Source organism: Homarus americanus, unplaced genomic scaffold (genome assembly GCF_018991925.1).
Source record: "Homarus americanus isolate GMGI-L3 unplaced genomic scaffold, GMGI_Hamer_2.0 scaffold22266, whole genome shotgun sequence".
In the NCBI taxonomy this organism is placed as follows: domain Eukaryota; kingdom Metazoa; phylum Arthropoda; class Malacostraca; order Decapoda; family Nephropidae; genus Homarus; species Homarus americanus.
Window position 1 is genome coordinate 129,548 of NW_024729730.1, and position 12,953 is coordinate 142,500.

The 12,953-nt window shown below is 43.6% G+C and overlaps 2 protein-coding genes across 2 annotated transcripts in view; one reads left to right on the top strand and one right to left on the bottom strand.

Moving 5' to 3' along the window:
• The first annotated feature begins 3,505 nt into the window (after nt 1–3,505).
• On the top strand, nt 3,506–4,030 carry LOC121866808 (uncharacterized protein SPEM3-like). Its single transcript, XM_042366542.1, has one exon. It carries the CDS (start codon nt 3,506–3,508, stop codon nt 4,028–4,030), a length of 525 nt encoding a protein of 174 aa, XP_042222476.1.
• A 6,627-nt stretch (nt 4,031–10,657) lies between these two features.
• Nucleotides 10,658–12,953, bottom strand: part of LOC121866809 (lysine-rich arabinogalactan protein 19-like) — a 43,335-nt gene continuing 41,039 nt past the window's right edge. The window contains exon 2 of the mRNA XM_042366543.1: nt 10,658–11,307. Coding sequence (XP_042222477.1) covers nt 10,658–11,307 — 650 coding nt within the window. The remainder of the gene's footprint in view (nt 11,308–12,953) is intronic.

Below are 12,953 nucleotides of genomic sequence, written 5' to 3' on the forward strand. Positions count from 1 at the left end.
CACACACACACAGGGAAAGATGCTATAATCACCGGGCTATTTAATAAAGGGGAAGAGACAGGACCCTATAATTGTGAACCGATTAGTTTAACAGCCATTATAGGGGAAAAATTATCTGCATACATTCATCTGATTAGGTTAGGTTAGGTTAGGTCAGGTCAGGTCAGGTCAGGTCAGGTCAGGTTAGGTGAGACGAATACTGACGCCTGTGTAGTGTCAAGATGCTTGTTGTGATGTTTGGTGATGAGAACATAAGAACATAAGAACCTAAGAAAATAAGAAAATAAGGAGTCTGCAATAAGCCGGTTGGCCTGTGCATGGCAGCTCCTGTCGAGAGTTACTACCACTCTCTATCATCCATGAATCTATCTAGCCTCCTTTTGAAACTTTCCAGAGTTCCCGCACTTACTACAAAGTTGCTAAGCTTGTTCCACTCGTCCACCACCCTATTTGTGAACCAGTTTCTTCCTATCTCCCTCCTAAACCTAAACTTATCACCACCACCACACCATCACCACTACCTCACTATTACAACCACATCAACACCACAGCACCTCCACGCCAACATCACACAATCTCAACACCACACCACCATAACAACACCATACCACCACACCACACAACACCACCACCATAACAACACCACACCACCACACCACACAACACCACCACCATAACAACACCATACCACCACACCACACAACCACCACCACCATAACAACACCATACCACCACACCACACAACACCACCACCATAACAACACCACACCACCACACCACACACCACCATAACAACACCACACCACACTAACAACACACCCACCACACAACACCACCACCACACCCCACACCACACCACCACACACCACCACACCACCACACACCACACCACACCACACACACATCGTCCACTGAGTCCAAACAAACAGTTGAGGCGCAGACAACCTCCTTAAGTCTGCTTTTTCATTTCGTTTTATTGTGGCCGTGGCCTATTGTGTGTGTGTGTGTGTGTGTGTGTGTGTGTGTGTGTGTGTGTGTGTGTCCCGGGGCCTCATATTTCCTCCAGATGAAGACAGCTTGCCCTTGGCTATTTGTGCAGAAACCTCCCAGCTGTCTGCAGTGGTTCACGCCTTTTCTCTGTGTGTATGTCTGTGGGGTAGCCAAGATGGTGTGTGTGTGTGTGTGTGTGTGTGTGTGTGTGTGTGTGTGTGTGTGTGTGTGTGTGTGTGTGTGTGTGTGTGTGTGTGTGTGTGTGTGTGTGTGTGTCCAGTAAATTAAGATTACCTGCGTTACTTCTAAAGCTCACCTAAGGTCTCATGAATATATTCTGTATTTATGAATGAACTATAATACCACTAACTGACACGCCTACAACTACAGTATGAATGACCGGTACCGTAGTAAATATTGACGTAGGCCCACAGTAGTCAATTATGAATGGCTGGGTAGGTAGGGGGGTGATACCGTACTACAGAATTATGATGAATGGCGGATAGTAATTGTTGACTTATTCACGTCTAGTTAACTGTGATTTGTTGTTGTAGTAGTAGTAGGTAGTAGTAGTAGTAGTAGTAGTAGTAGTAGTAGTAGTAGTAAAATGGTGGTGAAGGTGTGACTATAAGGGGAGGTTGGCGGCCACAATAAAAAAGTAGTAGTAGTAGTAGTAGTCGTAGTAGTAGAATCACACTCATGGTAGGTAGATGTTTTAATTGTAGTAGTAATAGTATGTGTGTGTGGGGGGGGTATATGTGTGTTTATATACAACCAGATATACATAGTAAATGTTATCTCATGTCAAGTATACACACATATTTTTTCCCAGGATAAAAAAGGTCATTTGAAAGTGACGCCTCAACATATATATATTTTTTCATCCTACTAAAAAAAATATATTTATATACCGTGCTAGACGAAAACGCCCTTACCTCCCATCTCCCCCACTCTCACCCTGACGGTCTACCACCCCCCCTCTTTCCTTCATAAGTTGGTGGAGCTCTGATTTAGCACGACACGGGTCATGGCGCCGCTCTAAATTAAAACCCCGGGTATCGTAGTATTTTTATTAATCACAGTAAAAGCTTTCAATTTAAGGTTAATGGTCCCTACTTTACGGTTCTGATAAACGTGAAAATAAAATATGCAGAAAATAAACAGATAATGAGAGGGGGAAATTATTACAACAGAAAATGGAATGTGTGCGTAAGTAAAAATAGTAAATTAAGTAGACGATTAAAAGATATTACCAAATAACATCATTTACAAAACAGAAAATTCAATACCTATAAACAGGAAAACAAAAAAAAGATGGGATATTTATATTAACGAGAATGGAATAGAAAGTAATTATATTCCTCGAACGAAAAGTGTTGCACCTTATTCCAAAAACACAGAAAACAAAACACTTCACCCCTCCTCCTCCTCCCCCTCCCCCATCCCTTCAAACAAAACATCATATTCTAGAACAAAAAACTGAATGTATCAAATTTTCTCATCCACGAAAAAGAACGTCCAAATTCCCGCTACAGGAAAAACAAGTATTATATATATATCCCGGACACTAAATGGAATATCGACAACCGCTCATCAACAAAATCCCGAAATGCTACAATGAGTGAGAATTTTCCGTCCATCCAGTGGTTAAGTGGGTTTAGAACCTTAGTGTTCCATGATTTACGAAGAGGTTATTAATAATATGATGTGATGATATTGAGGGTGTGGTTCTGAGGTTATCATAGGTGTTAATTATGGTGGTGGTGATGGTGATGGTGTTGAATGGTGATAATGGTGATGGTGATGGTAGTGGTGATGGTGTTGAATGGTGATAATAGTGGTGGTGGTGGTGGTTATGATGATAGTGATAATGGTGGTGGTGGTACTGGAAATACTTAAAGAACACACACACACACACACACACACACACACACACACACACACACACACACACACACACACACACACACACACACACACACACACACACGCGCGCGCACACACACACACACACACACACACACACACACACACACACACACACACACACACAGGAATTTATATCAGTACAAATCTTGCCCATTTTCCTCTCAAATGCCTTGTGTATACATGTAAGTGTGGGCTGGGGTGGGTCGTGAATCTTCACGTATGTGGGGGTCGTTAATGTACATATGTGGGGGTCTGTGAATGTACGTATATTACGGTCGTTAATGTGTATACGTATGTGTGGAATTCGTGAATGTACATATGTGGGGGTCGTTAATGTACGTATGTGGGGGTCGTGAATATACGTATGTGGGGTCGTTAATGTACGTATGAGGGGTCGTGAATGCGTATGTGGGGGTCGTGAATGTACGTATGTGAGGGTCGTGGATCTCTGTGGTGAGGTCAGTAGGAATATGCGTATGTAAGAGTCGTGAATGTACGTATGTAGGGTCGGCTGGATATGCGTATGTGGGGAGTCATTAATGTGTTCGTATGTGGGGGTCGTGAATGTGCGTATGTAGAGTCGTGAATGTGCGTATGTGAGGGTCGTGAATGTACGTATGTGGGGGTCGTGAGTTGGAATGACACCAGACGCAGGAAGCAGACCACGAACACCAGCATCAAGGACACCAAGCAGACAATGACACCAGCAGCCAAGGACACCAGCAGACGTGACACTGGCATCCAGGACACCAGCAGCCAAGGACACCAGCAGACAAGGACACCAGCAGGCAAGAACACCAGCTGCCAGGACACTAGCAGCCAAGGACGCAACATGGACGTCAGCATCCAAGGACACCAGCTGCCAAGGACACCATCATCGAGGACACCAGCTGCCAGGACACTAGCAGCCAAGGACACCAGCAGCCAAGGACACCAGCAGCCAAGGACACCAGCAGCCAAGGACACCAGCAGCCAAGGACACCAGCAGCCAAGGACACCAGCAGCCACGGACACCAGCAGCCAAAGACGTCAACATCCAAGGACACCAGCTGCCACGGACGTCAGCAGCCACGGACGTCATCTCCTGGGCTCAACCAAGAAGTGTAAGTGACGCCTCGGAAACAGGAAGATTCTCACCTAATGTATGAGGGAAGTTCCTTATGTGTGTGTGTGTGTGTGTGTGTGTGTGTGTGTGTGTGTGTGTGTATGTGAGGACAAATAAGAGAGAAAACGAGAGAAAATAAAATAAAAACTGAGAATGGTGGTAATTGTGGTTATTGGTGGTTGATGGTGGTTGTTGGTGGGGGATGGTGGTTAATAGGTGGTGGAAGTGTAAAGAAGGGGAGGAGTGGGAGGAGGAGAAAAATAAACGAAGGAAGAAGAGAAGAAAAGAAGAGGGACGGAGAGAACGACAAGTTAAATCGAAAGGGGAAGAAGTTAAAGAGGGTGAATAAACGAAGAGAACAAATAAACAGATAAAAGTGTGATAGAGAAAATATAAAAAGAAATACGAAGCATAGAGATAGAGAGATTAAAGATAGGGAATTAAGCTAAATAGAACGCATAAAAGGGTGTAAAAGGGGGAAGAAAGAAGAGAAGAAGGGTGTGAATAAGAAATACGGAGAATAAAAGAGATATAGAGGTTAATCAACAAGAAGAAAGGGAGAGAGAGGTAAAATGGGAGAAAAATGAGAAGAATGAGGAGAAAACGATGTGGAAGGAGAGGGAGGAGAGAACTAAGTGAGGGGAAGTGAGGTGTAATGTTGAATGTTTTTACCAGAGCCTTAGAGGGATCAGTGGTGGTGGTGGTGGTAGTAGTGGTGGTGGTGGTGGTAGTGGTGGTGATGGTGATGATGGTAGTGGTGGTGATGGTGGTAGAAGTGGTGGTGGTAGTGGTGGTAGTAGTGTGGTAATGAAGGTAGTGTTGGTGGTAGCATTGTAGTAATGAGGGTAGTGGTGGTAATGTTGGTGATAGTGGTGGTGGTAGTAGTGATGGTAATGGTAGTAATAGTGGTGCTGTGGTGGTTGTGGTAGTAGTAATGGTGATGGTAGTAGTAGTGGTGATAAGGGTAGTGGTTATGGTGTTGGTGGTAATGAGGGTACTAGTAGTAATAGTAGTAATGATAATAGTGGTAGTAGTAATGATGGTAGTGGTTCAGTGATATTAGTTAATGGTTGATCAGTTAATATCAGATTAAAAGTAAACAGAACTTATATCAAAACTCTTACACAATTTTTATCATCATAATAAAAAACAAAATAAACAAACAAACACCAAATACAGTACCATAAATAAAACACCAATTACAGTACCATTAAAAACCCCAAATACAGTACCATAAATAAAACACCAATTACAGTACCATTAATAAAACACCAATTACAGTACCATTAATAAAACACCAATTACAGTACCATTAAAAACCCCAAATACAGTACCATTAATAAAAACCCCAAATACAGTACCATTAAAATCCCCAAATACAGTACCATTAATAAAAACCCCAAATACAGTCCCATTAAAAACCCCAAATACAGTACCATTAATAAAAACCCCAAATACAGTCCCATTAAAAACCCCAATTACAGTACCATTAAAAACCCCAAATACAGTACCATTAATAAAACACCAATTACAGTACCATTAAAAAACCCAAATACAGTACCATTAAAATCCCCAAATACAGTACCATTAAAAACCCCAAATACAGTCCCATTAAAAACCCCAAATACAGTCCCATTAAAAACCCCAAATACAGTACCATTAATAAAAACTAAATGTAGCTAAATTTACCTCAGTGCCCAACAGGTGAGGAATTTATAACCAATCAATGTATTAATTTTCTGAGTGAGCGTCGTGACCAAACTCATAGCGAGGAGTTTGAGGTACAGGAGTCCGTAATTAAATCGCCTCTTGGTAACTTGTGGGAGCTGGTAATAAGTCTGGGTGTGGCAAGAGCTTCATGTATTGGTCGTGTATCTTGTGTTTATAGGTTAAGGGAGCGTAGTTAGGTAGAGGAGGTGTCTCATTATCTTACCTTACCGAACTTAACCTAAATTTACCTAGCCTAACCTAACCTAGCGTATCATAACCTAACCTAACCTAAATTAACCTAACCTAACCTAGCGTATCATAACCTAACCTAACCTAAATTAACCTAGCCTAACCTAACCTAGCGTATCATAACCTAACCTAACCTAAATTAACCTAGCCTAACCTAACCTAGCGTATCATAACCTAACCTAACCTAAATTAACCTAGCCTAACCTAACCTAACCTAAATTAACCAAGCCTAACCTAACCTAACCTAGCGTATCATAACCTAACCTAACCTATCATAACCTAACCCCTTTCTAAATTAACTAGCTAACCTAACCTAGCGTATCATAACCTAACCTAACCTAAATTGACCAAGCCTAACCTAACCTAACCTAGCGTATCATAACCTAACCTAACCTAAATTAACCAAGCCTAACCTAACCTAACCTAGCGTATCATAACCTAACCTAGCCTAAATTAACCAAGCCTAACCTAACCTAACCTAGCGTATCATAACCTAACCTAACCTAAATTAACCAAGCCTAACCTAACCTAGCATACCATAGCCTAGCCTAACCTAACCTAACCAAGTAAACAAGATGTGAAGCAAGTCAAACAGAAGAAGACTGTAAAGCAAACTATTGGAACTTGTATACAGTAAACACAGAGGTAACCAAACTAATATGTGAACGAGGTAGACAATTCGTTAAGCAAACCATGTATATATGTTTTATGCGAACCAAACGAATCATTTAACCGAACCAAACGAACCATTTAACCGAACCAAACGAACCATTTAATGAATCATAAAACCTTTTAACCGAACTAAATGAACCTTTTAACGAATCAAATAAACCTTTTAACCGAACCAAACGAACCATTTAACCGAACCAAACGAACCATTTAACCTAACCAAACGAACCATTTAATGAATCATAAAACCTTTTAACCGAACCAAATGAACCTTTTAACGAATCAAACAAACCTTTTAACCGAACCGAACCATAATGGAAACACAGGAAAGAAAAACAAGAGTGTGTTGATGTTTGAGGGTGTGTGTGTGTGTGTGTGTGTGTGTGTGTGTGTGTGTGTTTTATATGCTAACTAGTTATAACACTATTGTATGTAACCAAATGTTGTTCATTTTGTAATTTTGTATAATCTTGTAATAGTTATATGTGTATAATAACGATATGTAATGAAATTGTGTTATTTTGTATTACTGTGTTCAATAAAATGTCTATCTTTCTATATGTATGTGTGTGTGTGTGTGTGTGTGTATGTGTGTGTGTAACCTAACCTAACTTTCCTTATCCTGACTCAGCTTAACCTAATCTAACCTACCTTAACCTAACTTAGTTTAACTTTGCCTAACCTAACCCACCCTAATTTAATCTAACCTAACCTAGTCTAAATTAACCTTAACCAAGACAACCTACTTCACCTAACCCAAACCAATCTAATCTAACCTAATCTAACCTAATCTAACCTAATCTAACCTAACCTAAGCTAAACTTAACTAAACTAAACTAAATCAAACGTGTAGTATAATTAGGTTAAGTCGTTTCAGTCTATAATGATGGTTACAGTGAGCAATCACACCATCACCTAATGAACCAATCACCACTCGGCTTACATAAAACCTCCAAATTACTGTTTACATTCCCGGACCAATCACGAAGAAGAGATTTACCCCTCAAAGTTTTCCCGACTAATCAGCTGGCTTGAGCACGGGATTAACCAATCACCGCCTCACTTAGATAAAACCGTGAAAGACTTTGTTTATATTGACGGACCAATCAGGGAGCTTGGATATATCCACAAGAATCTCCTCAAGTTTTCCGACTGATCAGCTGACGGCCGCCTCAAAGTTGTGGCGAGACGACTCTTGTGAAGTTGTCTTGTAGCTAAAGTTTGTCCAGATTGTGTCTTTGTCTTACTAAGGTGGCTGGCGAGAGTGAGACAGACAGACAGAGAGAGGGGGAAGAGAGTGATAGAAGGAGAGGGGGAGAGTAAGACAGACAGACAGAAGAGAGAGAGAGACCTGGTACACCACTGTCTCTCCCGTCCAGCTTGGTAATAAGATAGTCTTTGATGGCGAGAATTGATGATTTTTGTCCCGTGTTCTGTCTCTCTCTTATTGCTATTTTATATATATTTTTTCGACGTCTGTTCTCCACACACACACACACACACACACACACACACACACACACACACGAGAGAGAGAGAAGTAAACCCTCGACTTTATTTTCAGTTAATTAAATCAAGTGAGTGAACCACATAAGGGGTTCGGTCGTGAAATTCCTGAGTCATACACGATTGACCAAGAGGATGACCTTGACCTTGGGGGGAGGGGGAACCAGGGGCGACATCTCGAAAAGGAAGGAGGCTTCAGCTAATTGACTTACTGTGTAGTTCATGCCTGTGATACGTGACTGACGTCGTATCATTCTTGTACCTATGACTTTAAGTTTTGGTCGATGTAAATTTCTTATGACATTTGACCTCTGACCTAATCTCTCAGTAGAGGACCCGAGTGGTGTAAACTTTCGCGTCTGCCTTCAGTGACCTGTTCGTATCTCGTCTCAGTCTAAATTTGTACCTGAAATCGTATCACTAATGCAAACACCGACGCGATTTATTGTATTCACTGAAGCACCATGTAGTGAACTGAAGCACCATACAGTATAGTGATCTGAAGTACCATATAGTGATTCGAAGCACCATGTAATGAACTGAAGCACCATATAGTGAACTGAAGCACCACGTAGTGATATGAAGCACCACGTAGTGATCTGAAGCACCACGTAGTGATCTGAAGCACCATGCAGTGAACTGAAGCACCACGTAGTGATCTGAAGCACCATGCAGTGAACTGAAGCACCATGTAGTGAACTGAAGCACCATGTAGTGAACTGAAGCACCATGTAGTGATCTGAAGCACCATATAGTGATCTGAAGCACCATGTAGTGAACTGAAGCACCATGTAGTGAACTGAAGCACCATGTAGTGAACTGAAGCACCATACAGTGACCATATTTCAGGTGGTTACTACAGCAGACACTATTTATATGATTCATTGTTAGTTCATTTGCCGAGAGACGAGAGATACACTTCCACACACACAGCAGGGATGATGATTGTTATTATTATTATTATTATTATTATTATTATTATTATTATTATTATTATTATTATTGTTATTAATATTTTTATTATTATTATTATTATTATTATTATTATTATTATTATTATTATTATTAGTGGCAATAAACCCTCGGAGCCTCCCGACACTATAAGTTTACCTTCACCACAAACTTCTAGGTCAGTATATATTTATGAAAGGTCTTCTGGGGTGGCGGATTGAATCTGGGTTCAGAAGTTTGGTAGGAAGTTTATGAACCGCTCCCGCTCCAACTATTGGTATAGGGGGGGGGGGGGTTCTCTATGTGTTGGAGATACACTTGAGTGCCCTAACTGTTGAATGAATACTTATACATAATAATAATAAAAATAATAATAATAGAGTTGCAGCCGGTGGCTGAAAATATACAGATTTACATTTGATTTAGACATAATGATATAATATGCATTGAATACATTTACAGGGCTGTACAGTACATAAATCAGGAGTTGTTTATTATTTTAACAATAGATGGGATGGTGCTGTTCTTATATCTATCGGTGCGGGCTCTTATGGGCTGAATTTTGTTGTAGTGGCGGACTGCGCGAGTTGGGTGGGGGGCTGCAGGTGGCAGGGAGGTGGCGAGGGTGGTGCAGTAGTCCATGGCCAAACCTTTCCAGTGCTTGGTGGTGGAGGTCACTGAGGGATGGCATTTCCAGGGTGGAGAGAGCGTTGGTGTAGCCGGAGTATTCTGCGCCGAGCATGATTCTGCAGGCCCTTTTCTGTACCTTCTCTAGCTGACGTTGTTGGGTGGAGTTGAGAGAAGACGACCAGGCTGTGACGCATACGTTAGTTTGGGGAGAATAAAGGCGTTGTAGATGGTCCTCAGCTCTGGCGTGGGTGTCCCAAGTGACCTAAGTCTTCGTAGCATGTAGAGACGGTACAGGCTGCCTTGACTGTGTTATTTACATGGGCCTTCCAGTCAAGTTTGTTGTCTATAGTTACACCCAGGAGTTTGGCAGACTGCACCAGCTGGAGAGGATGGGCACCCACTGTGACTGCTGGGGCTTGCACTGGAGTGGTGGCGGTATTGATGTGCATGACTACGGTTTTGGTGTGGTTGATTGTGACCTTGTTCTCCGTAGTCCATGCCTGTAGCCTGTCCAGGGTGCCTTGTAGCGATGAGTAGTCTGGTGCGGTGTTGTCCACTGAAACCCCCACAGTGCAGTCATTCACGTACTTCCACCTGTGAGGAGTGTCCGATAGAGCGTCGTTGATCAGGATGAGGAAGCACAGTGGTCCCATCTTGGTCCCCTGGGGAACACCGCAGGTGAGGTGTTGGAATGTAGAGACCAAGCCCTGATACCTCACTGCTTGGCGACGTCCACTCAAGAAATCAGTGAGCCATGAGACCAGATTGGTGGGCAGCCCTAGTGCAATAGCCTTGTTGATAACAGTGCAGTGATCAACAAGGTCAAAACCGTAGTGATGTCTTTCGTTTCTGCAATTTTGTGTGTGTGTGTGTGTGTGTGTGTGTGTGTGTGTGTGTGTGTGTGTGTGTGTCGCTGCCTCAAGTTATGGCGTGTTCTGTGTCTCTTACATTCATTATGGATACTAGGTGCTGGGACTCATGACGCTGTTCCTGGTGCTGGGTGTAGGACTGGCTGGTGCGGTGGTGGGACTGGCTGGTGCTGGGTGTGGGAACTCGCTGGTGCTGGGTGTAGGACTGGCTGGTGCTGGGTGTAGGACTGGCTGGTGCTGGGTGTGGGCTCTGTGCTGGGTGTGACTCTTTTGGTGTAGGACTGGCTGGTGCTGGGTGTGGACTGGCTGGTGCTGGGTGTAGGATTACTGTGCTGTGGGCTTGGTGCTGGGTGTGGGACTGGCTGGTGCTGGGTGTAGGACTGGCTGGTGCTGGGTGTGGACTGGCTGGTGCTGGTGTAGTTGCTGGTGCTGGGTGTAGGTTGGCTGGTGCTGGTGTAGACTGGCTGGTGGTTGGCTGGTGCTGGGTGTAGAACTGGCTGGTGCTGGGTGTAGGACTGGCTGGTGCTGGGTGTGGGCTGGCTGGTCTGGTGTGGGACTGGCTGGTGCTGGGTGTGGGACTGGCTGGTGCTGGGTGTAGGACTGGCTGGTGCTGGGTGTGGGACTGGCTGGGTGCTGGGTGTGGGACTGGCTGGTGCTGGGTGTAGGACTGGCTGGTGTTGGGTGTAGAACTGGCTGGTACTGGGTGGGAGGGTGTGAAGTTGATTGAAATGGATGACGGGGTGGAGGAAGAATGGAGTGGGACGAGGGTGGAGGTTGAATGGAGTGGGATGAGGGTGGAGGAAGAATGGAGTGGGAGGGTGGAGGTTGAATGGGTAGGGAGTGAAATTAGATAAAATGTGAGATATGAGAGGCGAGGTAATAATGATGAGTGAGGAGGAGGGGGTGAGGGGAGGATGAAGGTGAAGGAAGGAAGGGAGGAAGAGGAGAAAGAGATAAAAAAGAAATGAGAGAAGGGAGGAGGAGGCGAAGGAATCAAACAAAGGATAATCTCAAGTTATTATCAAGTTTCCAGCTGCAACATGGACCGGAAGAGACTTAAACACACACACACACACACAGTGGACTTAACCAAAGGCTTCGCTGATTGCTAATGAAAGTGACTAACCAGCTTGGCGTACAAGGACTAACGATGCAAAAGGGAGGCCTACGACTCGGAACGTGCCAAGAATTAAGGAAATTAACGTGGTGGAACAGGTGGAATGAACCGGGTGTTGAGAACAGGTGGAATGGATCGGGTGTTGAGAGGAACAGGTGGAATGAACCGGGTATTGAGAGGGTGGAATGAACCGGGGTATTGAGAGGAACAGGTGGAATGAACCGGGTTTGAGAGGACTGTTGAGAGGAACAGGTGGAATGATCCGGGTGTTGAGGAACAGGTGGAATGAACCGGGTTTTGAGAGTAACTGTGCCGCAACATACAGCGTGCCATAACCTCAGTGCCACAGCAACACCTTGAGTGCCACAGCTACAGACTAAGTGCCAAAGCCACAGTAGAGCATCGACAGCTGACTACGTGGAGAAGGAAGGAGTGAGAGATATAGTAAAAGTAGGGAGAGGGAGTGAAGAAGGAGGAAGTGATGATTGAGGAAGGAGGGGAAGAGGGAAGAAAGAAGGAGTGAGTGAGGGAGATATTTAAAGGAGTGAGAGAAGGAGGAAGGAAGGAGAGAGACTGTCTCACGCATGGAGAAACTCACACAAGAGCAACAAATTGATGCATATTTTATTTTTAAGTTGGTTGACCTGCTGTCTTCCTGACTCCCACGCCCAGCTGACTGCCCGAGAAAAAGTGTCAGCCAGCTGGTACTATCACCCCGTTAGTACCAGCTGCTGCACTCTTGCTGATAGTGTTGGGTGTTGTTTACTGCTGACGGGGAGGATGATGGCACTATTGTTTGTTTGTTTACTACGGGTGAGAGGGAGAGATAAGGTGGCACTGGCACTGTTGACACTGATGATATTGTCTCTTGTTTACTGGTTGACGAGAGAGAGAGATTAAGGACTTTTTTCGTTCCACACATTCCATAAACGTAAATCTCATTCCATTCCACACGTTCCATGAATGATGAGCGTTAATTGTACCGTTCCACGTTCCATAAATGATAAAGGAAATTCTACCGTTCCACGTTCCATAAGATGAAGGTGAATTCTACCGTTCCACACGTTCCATAAATGATAAAGGGTGAATTTTGTTCCGTTCCACACGTTCCATAAATGATAAAATGTGTTTTGTTCTACGTTCCATAAATGATAAAGGGTGAATTTTGTTCCGTTCCACACGTTCCATAAATGATAAAGGGTGAATTTTGTTCCGTTCCACACGTTCC

Excerpts from the sequence above, each read along its gene's own strand:
- LOC121866808 (XM_042366542.1), top strand. The coding sequence starts at position 3,506 with ATGTGCGTATGTGAGGGTCGTGAATGTACGTATGTGGGGGTCGTGAGT.